Source organism: Aplysia californica, unplaced genomic scaffold (genome assembly GCF_000002075.1).
Source record: "Aplysia californica isolate F4 #8 unplaced genomic scaffold, AplCal3.0 scaffold01136, whole genome shotgun sequence".
Lineage (NCBI taxonomy): Eukaryota > Metazoa > Mollusca > Gastropoda > Aplysiida > Aplysiidae > Aplysia > Aplysia californica.
Window position 1 is genome coordinate 67,079 of NW_004798406.1, and position 22,810 is coordinate 89,888.

The 22,810-nt window shown below is 41.7% G+C and overlaps 1 protein-coding gene across 1 annotated transcript in view; it reads right to left on the reverse strand.

Annotated features, from left to right (window-relative positions):
* Window positions 1-22,810, reverse strand: part of LOC101857458 (probable ubiquitin carboxyl-terminal hydrolase FAF-X) — a gene marked incomplete at its 3' end in the record, with an annotated part of 54,134 nt that overhangs the window by 29,521 nt on the left and 1,803 nt on the right. The window contains 26 exon segments of the mRNA XM_013090084.2: window positions 1,001-1,155; window positions 1,395-1,522; window positions 2,261-2,381; window positions 3,329-3,466; window positions 3,790-4,027; window positions 4,572-4,885; window positions 5,440-5,557; window positions 6,655-6,758; window positions 7,162-7,233; window positions 7,688-7,739; window positions 8,992-9,079; window positions 9,886-10,036; window positions 10,791-10,907; window positions 11,380-11,487; window positions 12,400-12,498; window positions 13,035-13,139; window positions 13,671-13,823; window positions 14,485-14,626; window positions 16,709-16,893; window positions 17,286-17,352; window positions 17,787-17,902; window positions 18,744-18,849; window positions 19,432-19,544; window positions 19,884-19,996; window positions 20,638-20,790; window positions 22,245-22,605. Coding sequence (XP_012945538.1) covers window positions 1,001-1,155; window positions 1,395-1,522; window positions 2,261-2,381; window positions 3,329-3,466; window positions 3,790-4,027; window positions 4,572-4,885; window positions 5,440-5,557; window positions 6,655-6,758; window positions 7,162-7,233; window positions 7,688-7,739; window positions 8,992-9,079; window positions 9,886-10,036; window positions 10,791-10,907; window positions 11,380-11,487; window positions 12,400-12,498; window positions 13,035-13,139; window positions 13,671-13,823; window positions 14,485-14,626; window positions 16,709-16,893; window positions 17,286-17,352; window positions 17,787-17,902; window positions 18,744-18,849; window positions 19,432-19,544; window positions 19,884-19,996; window positions 20,638-20,790; window positions 22,245-22,584 — 3,596 coding nt within the window.

Below are 22,810 nucleotides of genomic sequence, written 5' to 3' on the forward strand. Positions count from 1 at the left end.
ACAGTTTTACTGCACTTGCAACACAATAAGGTCATATAAGTGCCGAAGATTAAGTTTAAGTTTTAGTAGAGGTTTTACGGCGCTCGCAACTGCATACGGTCATATGAGCGCCAGAAGATTAGAGGTGTTACAAGAGAGTAACAAACATAAAAAAGAAGAAGGAGAGATAAGGACGACAGATGTTTGATAGGAAAGAAGAAGCAGACCACACCAGAGCAAGGGGGCTCTCGTGGCCTAGAGGTTAAGGTGTTGGCCTCTCATTCAAAGGTCCCGGGTTCGATTCCGGGTAGCGACCAAAAATTTTCTTCTCTAAAATTGTCTCCTTTCCCATCCTTTCCTGATCTCTAACAATGTTCTGTTGTCTGCTTTCATTTCCACTTTCTGCCCCACCCCCTCACCTCCTTTGCCCCCTCCTCTGGGCTCCTGGCTCTTTCTGCAGCCTTTCTACTGCTACTCCTTGGCTCCTCCTAACTGCTGTCTTTCTGCCACACCCCTGATCTTCTGGTAGGAAAGATCTACACCTAGCCTTCTCGGACAAGGGCGAAAAATCTCGGAGGGCCCGTGTGCAAGTTGCGCACGTTAAAGATCCCTTGGTGGTCTAAAATCGACAAGAGTAGGCTTCGGCCGCCACCCGGGCAAAATTCCAAATTTCCTACCAACTGAAAAATATTAGGTGTGTCCCGCGCGCTCATATGACCTTTGCAGTTGCGAGCGCCGTAAAACCCTATACTAAACAAACAAACAAACACCAGAGCACCTGCCAACCACCCGCTCCGAAGATTAAAGGTGTTACAAGAGAGTAATTAACACAAAATAGAAGGAGGGGAGATAAGGATGATAGATGTTTGATAGGAAAGAAGGAGCAAACCACACCAGAGCACCCGTCAACCACCCACAACTGTAATGTTTTTGTAGAAGGCGTATACGTAACAAGCAGTTAAAAAAATATAAGACGTTTAAAAAGAAAGAAAGAAAAAAAAAGAAAAAGCAGTTGACTTACTTTCTGGAAGGCAGGTCTGCACTGGGCATGAAGTTGTTCTTGGTGAGCATGTTGATGGCCAGCTGTATGCCGCCGCTGAGCACAAAGTTACACTGGAACTCAAACGCTTCCTCGCACATGGGGTCCAGGCTGGGCATCAACAAGGCATAGCACACCTGGGGGGGGGGGGGGGGGCACAAATGAGTGTGAATCAGCACCGATATATCATCGTCCAAAAATACTGCTACTTCTGACATTCCCGTCCAAATAAAAGGGGATCTTTATGGAATGGCTCCTCTTTATTCCTCCTCAGTAGTTTTCTTTAGACACCAGTCTTAGCAAACTTAATCAAATGGAGTGACATAAAACGAACACTGAACAAATAACACCACCACGGAAAAAGATGAGAACTCACCTCAATGTTGTAGAGAGTCTGGGTGGTGGAGCTGTTGAAAAACATGGCCTCTAACGCCGCGGACATTCCACGCTCCGCGTTGGCCCCGTCGGCGCAGATGTCGGAGAACTTCTTCACCGTGTGGGCGTCTGGGGGGGGAGGCAACAGACAGTTGTTAGTTTTAGTTTCACGGCACTAGCAACACAAAAAGGGACACCAGCTCTAGGACATAAGACACCATTGTTGTAACAATATTTGGCATCTATGACTTGTACATCCCTGCCTAAAAACAGGTTTCATGCGCTTTACAACGAATCATCACCCTGACGTACTTTACAACATTTAAAAACATTCTCAGCTCCATGGGAGGCAAGCTGCCATTTGACAACGGCTCGTACACCGACATACTGACAGAATCTTTCACTGTCAGAGCGAAGCAACCGTTCCCAGCAGTGTGAAGTAAGAAAAACTCCTGCCCTTATGGTTGGCAGTGCAGGCTATCCACTAGACTGTCTATGCCACTAAAAAGTGCATAACAGTTTTTTAAAACATAAACACAGACCTGCCACTCTATAAAATCTAAAAAAATCAGGATCTCAGGGGGGAAAAAATCAGGATTTGGAGACAAAAATCGGGATCGACGATATATCACCAAGGTGAATGCCAAACTGACTAAAAATTTTCTTGGGGTGACCATAAATATATCCATGTATACGCCGTCTGTGGGTGTGTGTGTGTCTGTGTGTCTGTGTTTGTGTGTGTATGTGCGTCTGTGTGTCTGTGTTTGTGTGTGTATGTGCGTCTGTGTTTGTGTGTGTATATGTGTGCGTGCGCGCACATGTGTGTGTGTGTGTGAGCGTGCGCATGTGTGCATGTGTGTGACCCACCTGCAGGCATAATCTTGAGCACGGCCCTGGCTGTGTCCCTGAGTCGAGGCTCCTGTAGCTGACAGCCCAGGTCGGACAGGTGGAACAGGAACTGGCTGTACTGGGCCTTCTGGGACATCAGCTGGAGTCACCGGGGAGGGGGAGAGGGGGAGAGAGCATGTTAGTTTTAGTAAGAGTTTTACGGCACTTGCAACACAATAAGGTCATAGAAGTGCCGAAGATTAGAGGTGTTACAAGAAAGTAACAAACACAAAAAAAGAAGGAGGAGAGATCAGGACGATAGATGTTTGATAGGAAAGAAGGAGAAAACCACACCAGAGCACCCGCCAAACACCAATGGAGAGAGCATGAATCAAACAGTAGCCAAATAGTTTGGAAACATGGCTTATACAGCAGTCATAATCGAGTCAACTAAAGTTTAGAGGAAATCTCATTATTTAAATACAGCCAAAATCTCTGCAACCTGGTGGACAGCCGCTAAGACTAGATAGAAGAAGTTAAATCGTCTTTATCTCTCCTCCTTTTTTTTTTTAGTTACTCTTTAGCAACACCTCTTGTCTAATAATAAATAAATCTCTAATAATAATAAAAAATAAATAAATAGCATTTGTATAGCGCATACCCCCGCTCTACAGCAAGCTCTATGCACTATATACTATATTATTACCCTAGCAGACCATAGAACGCTCAGAAACATTCTCAGCTTCCCGGGGGGAGCATACATACAGTGCATGCAGCTAATTGGTCGCTTTTAAGGACAAGCGGGCCAACCCAGATTTCAGGGGTTTCTTGAAATCTTGACCTACACCAAAAGTGGGCATCGCCCTACCTATAGGAGAAGTTTGGTTTCATTGGTGTGTATATTTGTTTGGTTATAGAGAAAACTCTCCCTGTCTGTTAATGAAACTGAACAAGGGGCACACACTTTACCTTCAATTTTCCCAAAACAGCATTTTTCGGGATAGCCCCCTCGTGCTTAAAAGCAACCAATTGTGCTGCAAGCGCTGTAAAACTCGTAACCTAAAACAAAACTAAAGAGCCAGAAAGAAACGGGCTGCGTGTACTCACCACTCCAGGGAGAGCACTCTCGGCCTCGTGGTTGGGCCCGTCGTACTGGTTGTGGGGGGAGCCCACCGAGCTGTCGCTGCTGCTGTCAGGGCTGGACGGCATGATGCCACCCACCGGCACCAGCTTACCCGTTAACGTCTGAAACAACACAACATAATCATACATTATAATAAATAGCAATTGTATGGCGCATTTATAGGTGCTGAAGCACTAACATACTGACAAGAACTTTCGCTGTCTATTAGTTTTTAGTTTCAGTAAGAGTTTTTAAGAGCTTTAAGATCCCTTGGTGGTAAAAAATCAATAAGAGTAGGCTTCGGCCGCCACTCTGGCAAAATTCAAAATTAACTACAAACTGAACAATGTTTAATGTGTCCCGCGGGCTCATATAACCTTATGCAGTTACGATCGCCGTAAAACACTTACAAAAAAAACTTTTAAAAACACAAAAAAACCCCTACCATCTTGTCCCTGAGCGGAATCTGTGAGATGAGCTTCTTGTCCTCACTGGCGTCAATCTGCTCGGCGTTGACGTACAGCTCCACCTTGATGTTGGGGCCGGCCTTGACCTGCTGCAGGATGTGCCGTCTCACCTGGCCCACCGTCTCGTTCGAGTGAGACCAGATTTCCACGTCGTCCCACTGTCGGTTCTGGCTCGGGAACCGAACCTTCAGCATCATCAGCTTCCCGCGGCACGCCCTGAGGGTAAACGACAAACACAAGTTGGTATCAACTACTGACAATATCAAAATACACAAATACTGATGGAAATTTGTTTGGCCTATACACACAATCCGAGTCGCTCTACATAATTCTATCAGAGACACCTGTTACGTTTTAAGGACCTTAACATACATGCAAAAACGCTTTAAAAAAAAAAAAAATGAACACTCCTCACCCAGACAGCATATATACCCCCTCAAAAAAATGATTTTGCTTTCATAACGATAAAAATATTTCTGTCCCACAATCAAAGGACAGAAACCGTGAGTACAGACTTGCACAACAATGTAGTAAGTATAACAAAGGAGGACAAAATGTCGGGCAGTTATCACAGTAAAAAAGGCAATCCTCCATTCCACAATAAAGGCAAAGAGTTCCCCCCCCTCCCTTCCTACCTGCTGAGAGGCAAGATGGTCCTCTCCTCCCCACTTCCCTCCCTTCCTGCTGAGAGGCAAGATGGTCCTCTCCTCCCCACTTCCCTCCCTTCCTGCTGAGAGACCCCCCCCCCTCCCCTCCGTACCTGCTGAGCGGCAGAATGGTCCTCTCCTCCCTGTGCGCCTCGTCACACTCGGACAGATACTCCTTGAGCACAGTCAGCACACGCACCATACGCGCTGTCTCCTGCAACACGCGCTCCTTGCTGGCCGCGTCGTGGTCCCTGCCCAGCACGCTCACTGTGTCGTAGGCGGCCTTGAGCCGGTCGATGCACGATGTGATCAGGTCCTCGTGGATGGCCACCTGCTTCTGCTGCAGCCGCGGGCCCAGGTTGGTGAAGATGTCCTTCAGCAAGGTCACCGCTTTCTCCGCGACCTCGTCCGGGCTCCATAGAACGACCTGACATGGGGCCACAAATTCACAAATAAGTTTCATTTCCATCAAAGATCAGGTAAAATTAAACATTTGCATTGCAGAGAAAAAGCTAAGCGTTGAAAACCTTCCGCTCCTAAATTCTTGTTCTGTCTGCTGCTAGTTTGTTTTGTTTTAGTAAGTTCTTTACGGCACTTGCAACACGATAAGGTCATATAAGTGCCAAAGATTAAAGGTGTTACAAGAGAGTAGTAAAAAACACAAAAAAGGAGAGGAGATAAAGACGATAGATGTTCGATAAGAAAGAAGAAGCAAACCACACCCGAGCACCTGCCACCAACCAACAAAGCACTGTAAATGACACTCAAACACTTCTAAAACCCAAGAAAAAAATACCCCCCCCCCCCCCCCAAACAGTCGTGATCTCTGTGTTTTCTTGTATAACAGAGAAAACAATTCATAACATTGAGCTTAAGAAGAAGTCACATTTCCACTCACTGTTAAAAAAAAAGGAGATAGGACAAGTAAACACTGAGGTCGTGCAGCGACTTCGGTCGATGTGACAGAAAACAAAAACTCACCTTCCATAAATAATCGTAACCAATCAGTTCTATGTCGTCCATGAGGTACCCGCCTCTTCTCTTGGCGATCAGTTTGTTCTCTTTCAAATTCACTTGTTTGAAGAACCTCTCAAAGCAACTGGGAACAGAAAAAAAGCCAAATGAGAATAACATACTAGCAGCTCCAGTTCTACCACTAAAGAAACAAGACGCCAAACTCAACATGGAACTTGGCACAGCAACAAAAATTGTTGAAATAAACCGCATATAACACAATCAAAAAAATAAAATAAATCAAAGATAAAATTTTCTTAAATGCAAATTCATGTAACTTACATCCCCTTGCTTGACCCGAACAACTTCAACACCATAAACATCACTACAATACTACCACTCTAGCAAGAATGCTGCAAACAGTCTTTTGTCTTCTTTTTCTATATCAATAAATTTGGCCAACACTTAAAAATAGATTTCCAAAAGCATCTGAATCTCACCAACCATACATGACACTCTTCCCTCAATAAAATATAATATAAATAAAACATAATAATATATATATTTGAAAGAGCACACAAAATTTTCGGATGCCCTTCAATAGTTATAGTAAGTTAAAGGTCATAATTAGAATGAATTTCAACCACAAAATAATCCATTTTTTGTTTTTGTAAAGTGTTTTACAGCGCTCGCAACTGCATAGGTCATATGAGCGCGCGGGACACACCTAATATTTTCAGTTGGTAGGACATTTTGAATTTTGCCCGGCTGGCGGCAGAAGCCTACTCTTATCGATTTTAGACCACCAAGGGATCTTTAATGTGCGCAACTTGCACACGGGCCCTCCGAGATTTTTCCCCCTTTCCGAGAAGGCTGGTGTAGATCTTTCCTACCAGAAGATCAGGGGTGTGGCAGAAAGACAGCAGTAAGGAGGAGCCAAGGAGTAGCAGTAGAAAGGCTGCAGAAAGAGTCAGGAGCCCAGAGGAGGGGGCAAAGGAGGTGAGGGGGTGGGGGCAGAAAGTGGACATGAAAGCAGACAACAGAACATTGCTAGAGAGCAGGAAAGGAGGTGAAAGGAGACAATTTTAGAGAAGAAAATTTTTCGGTCGCTACCCAGATTCGAACCCGGGACCTTTGAAAGAGAGGCCAACACCTTAACCGCTGGGCCACGAGAGCCCCCAAAATAATCCAAGGCAAGGAAGCCAAAACCAAAAAGCCTTGACTGGACAGGACAAAACTTACTTCATGCCGTTCTCGGTGAGCAGATCAGGATTCAGCTGTAAGATGTTCCGCTCAAAGAAATCTCTGGTGATCTCCGGATCCAGGTCGGGTTCCTCACCCATCAACTGTGGGCAAACACAAGGGAGGAAAACACGTCAGACTCAGCAATTAACCAAAGTCTTCACCAACATAACAATTAAAAACTTAAAATATTTGTCCGATACAAATAAGAAAACATATTGTCACGATGCCGTGATAATGGCTTGGCTCATCTATCACTATTCCATTCCTAGAAAATACAAAGAGCAAAACAAAATTTTAAAAAACAAACAAACAAACAAAAAAGTCATGTCTTTTTCAAACTTAATGGTCAACAACATTTTTTTAAATAACAGAAAATGTACTGTTGCATTAACACAGTAATTTAGTCCAAGGTAAGCCATACTATAAGGAATGCCATGAGAAATCTTTCCTAAGTACGAATCATTCCACATTTACATTAGATCTCCCTTAGTGAAGCACTCTCACCTTTGCGAACCATTTGAAACAGGCTTCTCTGTCAGATATGTAAATAGCATTCCCTGCGAGACAATTCCAGATCTGCGGAGGAACAAAACAGACACATGTGGTCACAATTTCCCCGACTCGCATGTACTCATATCCCCAAAGCTGGGTTATATTTTCCTATCCAATACGCTGATGATGCAAGTGAAACTATCTCTATGTCATCGATCATCGTAAATTATCACAAAAATCAAAGACACCCCCCCCACTACTCTATGCCATCAACCATCCATTACCACAAAGAGAGAATCACCCCCACCTCCCCCAAAAACAAACAAGCACCTCCCTCTACTGACCATGCTGCTCAGACTTCTACACCAAATCTTAGCCACACACCACACACCCCAAGCAACACGCCACACACCACGAGCCACACACCCCAAGCAAAACGCCACACACCCCAAGCAACACGCCACACACCCCAAGCAACACGCCACACACCACCAGCCACACACCCCAAGCAAAACGCCACACACCACAAGCCACTCACCTGGCCAGCTTGAGTTTCACACAGCCACAACTGTCCATCTTTCAGCAGGAACCTGAGAGAAGAAACACAACACCCATTCACATAGAAACGTTTAATTTTAGTAAGAGTTTTACGGCACTAGTAACACAATAAAGTCATATAAGTGCCGAAGATTAGATGTATTACAAGAGAGTAACATACACAAAAAGGAAGGAGGAGAGATAAGGACGATAGATGTTTGACAGGAAAGAAGGAGCACACCACACCAGAGCACCCGCCAACCACCCACTTATACAGAAACATAACAACACCCAGTCACATAGAATCATAACAACGCTTGCAATATAACCAAACAACAGCTTAGTCTTCAACACTAGCTCACAGCCACAATCGGGACCAAAATTGCTGGAAAATTCTACAAATGTGTAATCACTGTTTCGAGGTTAATCAAGTACATAAAAATATGACATCAAAATGCTTTTTCTTTTTAACTACCAATATTTCATTTCCAACTACAACTGTTGAGTTTGGGGGTGTGTGTCTTTCCTAAGGTTGTTTCCCCGTGTTCAGGTTCTCTTTCCCCGTGTTCAGGTTGTCTTTCCCCGTGTTCAGGTTGTCTTCCCCCGTGTTCAGGTTGTCTTTCCCCGTGTTCAGGTTCTCTTTCCCCGTGTTCAGGTTGTCTTTCCCCGTGTTCAGGTTGTCTTCCCCCGTGTTCAGGTTGTCTTTCCCCGTGTTCAGGTTCTCTTTCCCCGTGTTCAGGTTGTCTTTCCCCGTGTTCAGGTTCTCTTTCCCCGTGTTCAGGTTGTCTTTCCCCCCTGTTCCGACAGCACACAAAAGTCATTCTCCACCACTTTCAAAGCTAGGAGAAACTACATCCACTATTAATCTTCTTGAAACAACAATTTGCACCATTTCAATACATTTTTATGTAACCTACAAATGGACGCTTCTAAGGACAAGCGGGCTAACCCAGATTTCAGGGGTTTCCAGAAATCTTGACCGACACCAAAAGTGTCTATAGGAGAAGTTTGGTTTCATTGGTGTGTATATTTGTTTGGTTATAAAAAAAACTCTCCTTGTCCTTTAAAGAAACTGAATAAGGGTCCAAAAACTTTACCATTTTCTCAAAACAGCATTTTTCGGGATAGATCCCTTGTGCTTAAAAGCGACCAAATATCAGCTCCAAAATCAGGACACAGGGGAACAAAAAACATCCACTATAGAAAAGATGACACAACCAGAAAATGAGCTATGACAGCTCGTCAGACTGCCACATGTCACGTCTATCACACTTCACCACCTCGAGGAGGTCAGCCAACACATACCTGAGAAACCTAAGCCGCTCAGTGACTTGCACGTTGTGATTGAAGCGACCATCGGGCAAAATGTTGGTCGGATCCTCGTTTGGATGGGCTGGAAAACAAAGGAATATTTATTTTTTAATTAAAAGTTTTACGTCGCTTGCAACACAATAAGTTCTTATAAGTGCCGAAGTTTAGATGTGTTACAAGAGAGTAACAAACACAAATAAGAAGGAGGAGAGGTCAAGACAATAGATGTTTGATAGGGAAGAAGGAGCAAACCACACCAGAGCACCCGCCAACCACCCAGGAATAGCAATCTGTCGTGAACAATTACCTCATAATCAAAACAGAAGGTATTTCAGGCACCCCTCCCAGTTTTTTTGTGTTTTAACCCAAGGAACCTCTCAGCACCCCATCAGCACAGCATACAAGCTGATATTTTCCTCCCTCAGAGTATTTCAAAACCACGAGTCTACCCAACAGCCTTGCAACAACTGCGCTACAGCTGCGGTCCTGCAAACTGCTACAAAAGCCATCCCAGACTTGTGGCTACACAGAAAATATGTTCCCATGACAGGACAGAACCAACCATATTGGATAAAAGGCAGACGGGAAGCAAAATAAGCTGTCCAGTAACAAATATTCTGCTACAAGTACAAGTATGTATCTAGCTTAAGATTATTATTGTTTATATTACTATTCATTTAAATTATGCATGTGACTATAAGCCTGAATGTGTGTGTGTGTGTGTGTGTGTGTTTGTGTATGTGTGTGTTTGGTGAAACACCAAACCAATGAACCAGGACCTGGACAATAAAGATGTAAAAACTAACCTTATCTCCTCCAGTACATCTTAGCGAGCACACACATACACACACACACACACATACACACACGTCCACAGTGTAAGCTTACCGTCGGCATAAGCCCTCTGCTTGTTCATGTAGGCCGAGAGGTTCTGAGAGACCAGCATGACGATGGAGTGCTGGCTCTGTAGCTGACCAATCACGTTGTTGCGGTAGTACATGTGAGCACCTCGCTGACTGTGGGGGAAGTTCTGGGGGGCCTGTGGGCACGCCGCCACAATAAAGTATCTCTCGTTAGTTTGGTTTTTTTGTTACAGTTTTACGGCACTTGCAACACAATAAGGTAATATATAAGTGCCGAAGATTAGAGGTGTTACAAGGGAGTAACAAACACAAAAAAGAAAGAGGGGAGATATAGACGATAGATGTTTGATAGGAATGAAGGAGCAAACCACATCAGAACACCCGCCAACCACCCAATCGCTCTTTAGTCTTCATTCAATCTTTCCTCACTCACATGATATACCAATCTGCCATTTGACTTTCCCTTGTTTCTGACTCATTCTCCACACAAAAAGGAGGACCTACACCTTGTTTTACAACTCAATGGAAATAAAATACAAATATTTTTCTACTCTCAAACTCCCATTACTAAAGCAATCCAAAATCTGCTATTTATTTTCTCCAAAGTTGCAATACAAAGATGAAGATGTCAGTGAAAAGGCGGAAACAACTAAAAGCCAGTTAATTGAAGGTAATACTACACAATAAAATACAAGCAAAAAGTACCCATTAGAACTTCTTATCAAAAACGTAGACTGGAAACTTGTTGCTATGACAACTACAAGCCAAGAGAGAGAACTCGCGACCTCAGTGCTTTCTTGTCCTATCTCCATTTTCAATAATAACAGTGAAAACAGTTCATAACAAAGAGTGAGCTTAAGAAGAAGTCACTTTTTTTTAAAAATGTAGATAGGACAAGAAAGCAGCGGAGATCGAGAACTGGCGTCTTACCTCTGGGAAAAGTGTACAGATCTCCTTGATTTGTTTGAGGGCAGGAAGCACCCACTGGTCGTTCTTCAACTCCTCCACAAACTTGGAGATCCACTGAAGTTTTTGAGCATCGCGATCCTTTAGTGGGGAAAGAAATTTTTCCTTTTAAAATCCACAAATAAATACCATTATTGTAAAATGTTTAACAATTTAAGTAACGGGGAGGACAAACAAGGAAGAAATTATCTATAGAAAAACAAGATCCAACCCCTATAAAGGCTGGGGATTTCTTTAGTTTTAGTAAGAGTTTTACGGCACTTGCAACACAATAAGGTCATACAAGTGCCGAAGATTATAGGTGTTACAAGAGAGTAACAAACACGAAAAAGGAGGGGAGATAAGGACGATAGATATTTGATACGAAAGAAGAAACAAACCACACCAGAGCACCCGCCAACCACCCACTAGTTTTTAATTAATTTTTTAAAAACAAACAACGCAAACGAGAAGAGACAAGTATCCTGCTGAGATGAGGTGTGGATATATGCAACAAGACAGGCAGAGACAGACACGCTGTCTCACAACAGAACAAACACAATCCCCCAACTACCTGAGAACAACTATAGTCCAGGATCTTGTAGTGAGCGCTGAGAGCCTGGTCCATGATGTCCGTGGGCACGTCGTCACTGTGAGCAAGATTCCACAACAGGGTGAGCACCTGAGGAACGCATGGGAGACACAACTCATAAATGCTGAGTAACAACTTTTAACAAAGGCACAGTAACAATGGCTAACAATGGCATGGTTGCAACAGTAAAATAAGGTACAGTAACAAAAGTTAATGAAGGTACAATAATAATTGGTCGCTTTTAAGGACAAGCAGGCTAACCCAGATTTCAGAGGTTTCCAGAAATCTTGACCTCCACCAAAAGTGGGCATTACCCTACCTATAGGAGAAGTTTGGTTTCATTGGTGAGTATATTTGTTTGGTTATAGAGAAAACTCTCCTTGTCTTTTAAAGAAAATGAACAAGAGTCCAAAAACTTTACCTTCGATTTTCACAAAACATCATTTTTCGGGATAGCCCCCTTGTGCTTAAAAGTGACCAATTATTACCAGAGGCACAGTATCAACAGTTAAACATTCTTCTATATTACCCTACCCGACCTCATTTTCAAACTAGGATGGTGTCAGATTTCTTAGTCTATGGTCTATATTCTGAACAGAACAAACTAGTGGTATTTTTTAAAGCATAATAAAGTTTATCAAAATCCACTGATTGTGCATCAATTCTTGCATGACACACACACCCTTCAATCATTCAGCACCAGAGCAGTCAGAGTGCTCAAAATAAGATGAATATTTAGCAACTGATTTGGATCCGGAATTTCTACATGTCAGCCACAATCTAAACACAGTTGAGCATAACAATGTGAAAAAAAAAAAAGAAAATCCGAGTTAGTTTAAGACACAACAAACCTCTAGAGCTTGAGACAAACTTCATGCCATCCCTCTCTCTTTCCCAGTGAAAGCACACGTTGCACAACATGGAATTCCACTGCTGGAACCATCAAGCAGATAAAGAAACATACCTTTTATAGTAAGGTCATATAAGTGCGGAGAAACATACCTTATGAGCCATGACACCTTCTTTGTCATCTTCCGCCAGCCTTCGTATCAACTCCAACAGCTTCTCTCGCTGTTTTTTACTTGCATGATGCCACGACCCCTGTAGGATACAACGCACAACGGGAGAACGTCAGCCAAAGGAAGAATCAGAATTTAGTTGAAGAAAGAGTTTTACAGCACTTGCAACACACCTTTCCCCAGGATCTCAGAGAAATAACAAATTTTGAGATGTTTAAGCGATTGCTCAAGACTCATTTGTTTAATTCTTAGTTATAGTGTGTTAGTAAGTGCTGATATGTTTTGTTTGTTACCGCTGTCCTTTCATGTACATAGTTAATGTATGGTTGTGAAAGTTCTTCTTCATGTGGTTAAACTGGTTTTTCTTGGTTTTTCTTGCTTCTGTGAAATATTTTTTTTCTTGTTTCTGTTAAATATTTTTTTTCTTGTTTCTGTGAAATATTTTTTTTCTTGTTTCTGTGAAATATTTTTTTTCTTGTGTTCAATAATCATGTGATTGGTGTAGTGTTCAGAGCTTAAATACTATTAAGGGATATAAAGCTATATAAATGCAATCTATTATTATTATTATAATTATTCCTATACAGCACAGCCCACGGAGCATCGCCAGACACTCACCTGAAAGCACTCAAATAGATGGTCCAGCTGCTCGGGAGAGAAATCCCAGGCCAACTTGGCAAGGAGGTCGTGCACGTTCTTCACAATGGCATCGTGCTTGCCAGACTGAAAACACAAAGATAGGAACGATAATTGGCATCAGTGACCATGGCAACTGATTAACACTTCCATCACTGTGAGGTAAAGACTTCTAGGGTTTTTTTTGCATTAATTATTCCAATATATACAAATGTCTGATGTGATGTAAGACACATATATGGCAAGTTGTGTGACATCAGAAGAGGAGAAACAGATCAGAAATTATGCTACCAATACTTCTCTCACATGATTTTAAGATAAATTCACATTTTACTCAAAGCAAAAACATACTTTTCAGTACATGCACAGAACTTAAACTGTGATATATTTGTTCTAATCCAAAACTAAGAGTTGTTAATTTGTTGTCGGTTGTTTTTTCCTGCTTTTATTAAGGGGGTGAGGGAGTGGGTAATGGAGACAGGTGATGCGGGCAACAAAAAACAACAACAAACACACAAACAAAACCCCCGTCCCAAAAAACTGGCCACAACACTTTTTTGGCCGAGTGAACTATCTTGTTATGTACAATCTTTGCTAATACTATAACTCCAAGCTGACCTGAGCGTCCCACAGGCGGTCAAGGTCGTCCATGGTGAGGGCTCGTTCTTTGATCATGAAGCGCAGGATCTTCTCCAGCTTCTCCACGTACTGCGGCTGATGCAGGCTGTCCCTCAGCACAATGCTCAGCACATTGTTCTGCTGAATCCATTCCTGGGGGGGGGGAAGAGAAAGTCAGGTGACCACATGCGCGTACATTGTCTTTTTGTTTTAGTAAGAGTTTTACAGCACTTGCACCACAATAAGGTCATATAAGTGCCGAAGATTATAGGTGTTACAAGGGAGTAACAAACACAAAAAAAGAAGGAGGGGAGATAAAGACGATAGATGTCTGATAGGAAAGAAGAAGCAGACCACACCAGAGCACCCCAAGTGACCACAAGCGTACATTGTCTTACTTCTTTTCCAAAGATAAGATAAAATAAGATAAGATACATCTTAACTGTCCAGATCCTGGCACACTGGTTTGGTGTTTCACCACATACACGCGCTCACACACACACACACACACAAACAACCCAATTTCCTCCTGACAGCCAACCTCTCTCTCTGTTTTATTTTGAAAGACCTTGGGAACTCTGTGCCACCACTTTCCAAAGAGGAAATTTACTCGTTAATCCAATCCCTACGCTTTGCATAGCAGTCTGTTCAAATGATTTTTGAGAAACTGAAAGCTTCAAAGAGATCTTCGCACTAGAAGTATTCTAAAATGTGAAGAATACAACCACAGGGGTACAAAATGACCTCAGAGCATATGGATAGGGTTAAAGAGTTCAGTCTACACTATCAACTGTCCACCGACAAGAGTACATACGGCCATTTTGTCAGCAGTGAGCCACTCGTCCTCGTCCAGGCTGGAGTGTCGACTGCTGGCCTGGAAGCTGACGTTGGTGATCACTTTGTTCACCTCGTTCAGCGCATTCATTTTCCCGTTGAACGAAGAGATCTGAAGTAATCTGTGGAGACATAAATCATTCCTTCATTGCTCTGTTGGAAACCACAGCCCTTGTAATGGCAAAATCATGTATTACGCCAAATGAAATCCCCTCCTTCGTTGCCCTTTCAGAAACCACAGCCATACCTGCCAACATTGCCTGTGCCAAAATCTGTAGTTTGACGCAAATTTTTGTCCAAAAATCTGTAGTTGACCTAAAAAATCTGTAGTAGGCTATATTACCTCTTGTCGCATACTTAATTTGGGTCCCTTATTAATATTTTATTTTGACCCACATCAAATATGCATGATTGTGTTTGCGACTTCAAACAAATGTAGAAAATGACAAAGAAAAAAAAATGACAAGTATGAAAACTACCAGAGGCATTTACCCTATTAGTAGTTAGTGCAGTTCCTGTCCTATTCATACCTGCACGAACGCATACACAAATGAAACAAAAAAACCACACCCCCCCCCAAAAACAAAAAAAAAAAAAAAAAAAACAGAAGCAAAGAAGAAAAGATGAAGAAAAGGTGGGCCTTGGAAGACTTATTAGGCCTAGCCTTGGCCTTTTGTCTTTACAGAGTTTACAAGGAAAGAGTATGACGGATCCTGAGTCCACACAAGGCCTGCACCAACACGCGTTTTTCAGAGAGTTTTCTAGATCTAGAGGTAATCAAAAATTTAGAATACTAAAATTTGCTTCCAAGTTCCCTAAAAAAAATAATCCTCCCCCTCTTCCCCCCCCCCCCCCCCCATTTCGGAGTCCTATACTACGCAGCGCTCAGACTTTGAATGAACTTTGGTGACCCCTACAAGTGCCCGTGCTCACAATGTGATGGAACGCGAAAGTTCATTGACCGGTCACAATGGCGAACCCGACAAGACTCTTGTATAACTATAACTTTCTTTTCTTTTCTTTTTTTTCTTTCACAAGTGACAGCACAGCACAAATATTGATTTATTTTCAAGGCGACACAGCGTTTGCCATGCACAGCCTGCATGTTGTTACAATTAATGTTGCGTTATCAAACTACTACCAGCAAATTTCTGGGTGGTAACGAAAGTGAAAGTAGATCTATATCTTGATTATCCCGATCAAACGTCGGTATCACACCCGCTTGCCACCATAGCCGCCTGTCTGCGTGAAGAAACATACTCTCGAGGGAGCCGAATGAATCACAATCGCGACTGGCAAAAATGAACTTTCGGGCGTTGTCGGATTTGGTTTTCAAATATTTGATAACTTTCTCAAATTCCCGGGGCCTGGCAGTCACCCTGCTGAATCCCGAAGTCGGTGGCTTCATCTCAAAATCGGTGGATCGGTAGTTTGACCCAAAAGTCGGTGATTTACCTATTTTTTCTGTAGGGTTGGCAGGTATGCACAGCCCTTGTAAAGGCAAAATCATGTACTATGCCCAATGTACATGCTACACAACTACTGCCATGACTTGGAAAGGTACACTATCACAAAGTTCTGACTATGTGGAAGACACACAATCCTCTATGCTACGTCCATATAGAACAAGTGCCCAACTACCATCCATTTGCTACAAGGAACAGACCAAGAAGAACAACAAAAAGTAACATTATCCGATCAACAGCTGATGACATGTTCTAAATGTCTATGGCCGAGCCAGGCTCATCAGTGAATCTATTCCACCTTATAGAAAACAAAACAAACCTCCTCATTTCCTATAGACTTTTGTAGCAGAAGTAATTTCACCCCCTACAAAATGTACAATAGTAGAGTTACTATTAGAGAGTGCACAGTAAGGTACCACTAGCCTCTTTGTGAATGTATACCAAACATTAATCTCATCCCCAAAAAAGAGACAACAAAGCAAGTTAATGCAATATCAATTACTAGACTAAAATATAAAAAAATTAATTTTCTAAACAATTTTTGAAGAAGCTTATGCATCATTTATCAAAATCGCTATAAAATATATCACTGACTGCTCCACTCCAACATTCAATCTTCCTACTTGAACACTGGGCTTTCTTCTCTGAATTTCTCATAACATACTAGGAGGGATTGTTCAAGAAGGTAAAACATTCATTCATTACCGGTGCTTGCTGAAAACCAGAAAAAAATCTCACCTGAGTATCATTTTCAGTCTAAAAATTTCTAAGCTTTTGGTGGTCTCTTCCTGATTGGGTAGCCGGTTGACCAGCTGCTTCAAGGCTTTGATGATGGAGGAGAGAGCGTCATTCTTGGCCTCATTTTTTGACTCCTTCTTCAGTTCTTCGTCTGTCAACTTGTCCAAAAATTTGGGCACGACATCCTGGAAAATTTTATTCAATCATCAATTTCCATTCTGCTTCCTTTTCTTCTATTAATCTGACCAAAAAAAAATTGTTGGCGAGTCTTCAAAGAAGAAAAAACTATCAGTTTAGGTTCAGTAAGAGTTTTACTGCACTTGCAACATAATAAGGTCATATAAGCGCCAAAGATTAGAGGTGTTACAAGAGAGTACAAAACAAAAAAAATAAGGAGGGGAGATAAAGACGATAGATGTTTGATAGGAAAGAAGAAGCAAAAACTGTCCATCCTAATGAAACCACTCATGTAAATGTACAAAAACCTTCACTAATAAATCTGTTCAAAGTAAAAAAACAGCAAACACAACACTTGTTGATCGGAGCAAGCAAAAGACCTATAGAGTGTCGGACTTACCACAATGGGCATGAAGTACTTCTCTATAGTGTGTGGAGTCAGCACCTCACTGCACAAACCAAACGGTCTGAGGGGAAAAACAAAATGAGAATACAAAATCAGCTCACAGCCTCTGCCATAACGTTTCGACATATTCATCCAAATCATGAAGTTTTCATCCTAATTTAATTCTACTGGTAAAAAATTACTGAACATACAATTGGCCAAAAAAAATGGACCAAACGGCCCATCAAACAAAGAAATTTTGGGATGAGATTACGTTAATAATAGCGAATGCATCATAAAAACGAGAAGGAACTTTCAGTCCTTCAAGAGGAGAAAAGTGAACAATAATAAAAAATCTTGTGAGCAAATTGGTAAACCAGGAGCCCTGACAGTGTCAGAGTCTGTCTCTCTGTATGTGTGTGTGTGTGTGTGTGTGTGTGTGTGTGTGTGTGTGTGTGTGTGTGTATGTGTGCGCGTGTGTGTGCATGTATCCCCCCCCACAGCAGCGACACTTACTTGACTAGGCTGGCAACCACTGGCACAGATAAGGCTGGTCCTTTGAAAAATCTGTCTAGTAATATCCGGAAACCGTCCAGTGAGCCAAAGCGATTCACGAGATCCACCAGCCAACCCTGGAGAGCAGTCAGATGTTATCTTTACCTTAGTGCTACACACACAAGTTCACATCAACAAAATACGCAGAAGTTTTAGTTTTGGTAAGAGTTTTACGGCACTTGCAACACAATAAGGTCATATAAGTGCCGAAGATTAGAGGTGTTACAAGAGAGTAACAAACACAAAAAAGAAGGAGGAGAGGTCAGGACAATAAGACGTTTGACAGGAAAGAAGGAGCAAACCACACCAGAGCACCCGCCAACCACCCACAAAATATACCCATAAGGCAAGGTTCTCATGACACTATTTTGCATAAAGCTGTCAGGGGCAAAGAACATCATGCCATCCCCGATATAACTAAAGGCTTTAAAGCAAAATTTCTTTTAATTATTCTTGTACCTTATAAAATAACGCAACACCAAAAGTTAAAACCAAAATATTCTTGAAACTTCCAAGGTCTCTGTTGGTCTTGAGTCTCGAATTAATAATAAACAAGCAGAAGTCTTTATTCACTTAATATTTTCATTTGACACTTTAGCTTTTAAAAATGTTTGCGTAACATCCCCAATGTTCACTTCAAACATTCTCTGAGAACAAAATGTCAGCTGAAGTTATTTCTGTTTTTAAATTAATAAGATGAAAATTAGGAGTGATTTTCTTTTGGTCACAACACAACGTTTTATGTTACTGTAGTACGTTGTATTGTATTGTAAAGCTCTCAGAGCCTGTGTACTTTAATCGGGGTTGAGTGCTTTATAAAAGCCATTTATTATTATTATTATATAGAACACACATCCAACAGTCCAGGGTCCAGATAAAAATAAGAGCACACAGGCCACAGACAGCTGCATGGCCTACCTTGGGTGTTCTGTGGTCCGGCGGTCGGGCAAACAGGGCGTCTTCCGCTGGCTGCGTGCCGGAGGGGACAGTCTCTGACTGCCTCGTGGCGTTGTACGAATGGAATCTACGAGACAACAACAAGCAAGGTAACTATCTCTCTCATAATACTTATAAAGAGATAAAAAAGAAAATATCATGGTTTTGACCTGCAGATCCATGACAAATGCTGAACACATAAGAAACAAAATTCGAGCTAGCTAAAGCTCATGCTTGCTGCCATAGATTTATACTCAAAACCACTGAAACAAAGTCCTATTGCCAAAGTGCCATGGCCATTTAAATAATATCAAGACATAAAATGAACAGGAATTTGAAATCTTTTTCATTCAGCTCCTGAAGCAATTTATTTAAGACATATATGGTCATGTTATCTCCAAGATCTTATTTCAATACAAATACTCAAACATAACTATGCATAGCTCTTGTGGAAAAATGTTATTTTCCCCCAGAGTGGAAGGATGTTTAACTTTTTTTCTAATACACAACATATCGCACCCTCAGTGCTTTCTCGCCTTATCTCCTTTTTTTTAACATTGAAAGTTTGACTTCTTCTTAAGCTCCCTTTTTGTTATGAACTGTTTTCACTGTTGTTCAAAATGGAGATGTTCCTCCACACTAGGGCCAGCAGGAAGGTGAAGTGACTTACTTGCAGGTTGGATTAAGGACCATGGACAACAGGTCCAGCAGCGGGAACCAGTCCTGAGACAACTTGTGCACACACAGCTCTATCAGCTTCTCCGCGTTCTTCAAAATACATTTCTGAAATACCAACCATCATTCTTCAAAATACATTTCTGAAATAACAACCATCATCCTTCAAAATACATTTCTGAAATACCAACCATCATTCTTCAAAATATATTTCTGAAAATTCAAAATACATTTCTGAAATACCAACAGCATTCTTCAAAAGACATTTCTGAAGTACCAACTCATTTCACTAACAAGAGACATTATATTGAATAAACTATGAAGGCATGGGACAAAAAAATGACATCATACTAATTGTATAAAAAGCTTAATTGTCACCAGTAGAGTTGTAAAAATATTCAGAACTGCCTTTGAAATCTACCACAAGGAAATTGAGAGAAAACTTACATGGATTTCATACTTCCAGCCACTGACAGCTTCATCCGTTAAGATCTTGGTAAAGGAAACTGTCAAGCCTTCACGAAAAAATCTCTGACATGCTTCACTCCTTGTATCTACACCTGCAACGACAGACGAAAAGACATTAACGACTCATCTGGCTCATTGAGTAATGTTAACGAAACCAGAAGCACATCAACACAATTAGTCGGACAAAAACGAAAGGGGGACAATTACGAGCAAGAACCTACCACCAGTGCCTTTATTTCACAATCAAAGCCTTATATCAGTCAAGAGATAAAAAATGCCTTACATCTTTCTACTACTACTAAACTAGCCATTAGCTCGATTCAGTCTGTCTTCAGGGACAAGTAGAAATTACTACAGCAGAGAGAAACAAAGTTGCGAACCTTGTCCACAACACAAATAACTTTCCTTCTTAAATACACACAAACAATAATATCTATCAACCTCACACAAACAATAATATCTTCTTAAATGTCCCTATGGAAATCTTGTCTCCAATGGCATACCTACATATGCATACACACAAACAATAATATCTATCAACCTCACACAAACAGCACTTCACCAATACAGACGACCAACACGCCATTTCCAGTCACCACTGTACAGGAAGAACATTCACAGACACTGACATTGCTTATATTCTCCTTCATTATGAAACAAACGTGTAAGAAAAGCAAATTTCAACTCGCTATACACTCCCCTCCATCCTCCCCAAAAGCTGACTAGACATTACCTTCTTTGCTCAGCCTGGTGGCTGCGTCCAGTAAGACTTCCAGTTCTCCCTTGGGCAGTACGGGCACCACCCACCGCGGTCGGTTGATCATCTCGTCCAGACGACTTAACTCAAGCATGGGAAACTCCGGCTCCGCATCTCCGCCACCTTGAGCTGAGCCACACAAAAAAAATTAAAAATTGAAGAGTCATGTTTTAAGTTTTGGTAAGTGTTTTATGGCACTTGCAACACAATAAGGTCACGGAAGTGCCGAAGATCAAAGGTTTAACAAGAGAGTAACATACACAAAAAACAAGGAGGGGAGATAGAGACGATAGATTTTTTATAGGAAAGAAGAAGCAAACCACACCAGAGCACCCGCCAACCACCCACTGAGTCATGTTTTTTAGGAACAAAAAGCACAAATTTTTTTTCTAAAACAAAAAAAGACATGATGATCATTTTTATTTACTGTTGAACTTAAAGAAAAATTCTCCAGTGTTCACTCAAGGTCAAACACCATAAAGCAAAGGACAACAGAAAAAACCACGACGAGGTACACAAGTTCAGACAGAAATTGCAAAATAACGTAAAAGAAAAAGCTTGTATACCACTTATCAAGCACGCAAGGGCAAGATCCTAAACATGTGCAAGAAACCCTACCCACAGTTCCCACATACTCTTGAAAAACAGAAACTCTGAACAAGATAAAAGATTATACCAGCAACTCTAACAAGAACAACAGATTATACAAGCAACTCTTGACAAAGATAAAAGATGATACCAGCAACTCTAACAAAAACAACAGATTATACAAGCAACTCTTGACAAAGATAAAAGATGATACCAGCAACTCTAACAAGAACAACAGATTATACAAGCAACTCTTGACAAAGATAAAAGATGATACCAGCAACTCTAACAAAAACAACAGATTATACAAGCAACTCTTGACAAAGATAAAAGATGATACCAGCAACTCTAAAAAAGATAAAAGATGATACCAGCAACTCTAACAAAGATCAAAGATGATACGAGCAACTTTAAGACAGATAAAAGATTACACTAGCAACTCTAACAAAGATATAAGATTATACCAGCAACTCTGACAAAGACAAAAAGATTACACCAGCAACTTTAACAGCAACTCTAACAATGGTAAAAGATCATACCAGTTACTCTTTTTAACAAAGATAAATGGATTTCACCAGAAACTCTAACAAAGATAAAAGATTAGACCAGCAACCCTAACCAAGATAAAAAATATTACATCCGCAACTCTGACAAAGATAAAAGATTACGCCAGCAACTCCAACAAAGATTATACCAGTAACTCTTTTTAACAAAGACAAAGAGATTACACCTGCACATCTGGCAAAGATAAAAGATTACGTCAGCAACTCTTTTTTACAAAGATAAAAAATTACACCTGCAACTCTTACAAAACAAATTATACCAGTAACTCTTTTCAACAAAGACAAAAAAATTACACCAGCACCTCTAACTAAGATAAAATATTGTTTACCAGCAACTCTTTTTAACAAAGATAAAAGATTATACCAGCAACTCTTTCTAACAAAGATAAAAGATTATACCAGCAACTCTTTCTAACAAAGATAAAAGATTACCGGCAGCTTCTCCTCCGGCCGTGGCAGCCGAGGGAGCTGGGGAGGAAGTCCTCCCGTTGACCTCCTCTCCGGGGGCAGGCACCGCGGTGCTGGTGGTGGTGGTGGTGGTGGTGGAGGAAGTGGTGAGCGCTGTGTCCACGGAGGAGGAGACCGTGGTGCTGTTGGTGGTCTGCGTGACCGCGGCAGGAGGAGCCCCACCCTGGCCGGGTGGCGTCGACGGTGCTGTTGTTGTGGTTGTCGTCTGCTGTTGCAGTAGTTGCTGCTGACTGCCAGGCTGTGTGCTGGCGTTCTCCTGAGGGCTGTCGCCCCCCGCCGATCCAGGCCGCATTTTTATGGTCATTGTGGATTGACCTTAAGACTTCTGGGGGTCATAAATATATGGGAAAAAGTAATGGGTTTGCGTTTTAAGCGCAGTAACGGTGTGTAGTGTTTGAGTGCTATAGGCTACTAAAACTGCCCCAAATGACCATGGCTAGTCTTTGAAAATCTTTCCAATTTGCACATTTAATTCCCATTTGCTGGATTCAGGAAATAACGAAGGACTTCCGTTGCCCTTACCTTAAAAA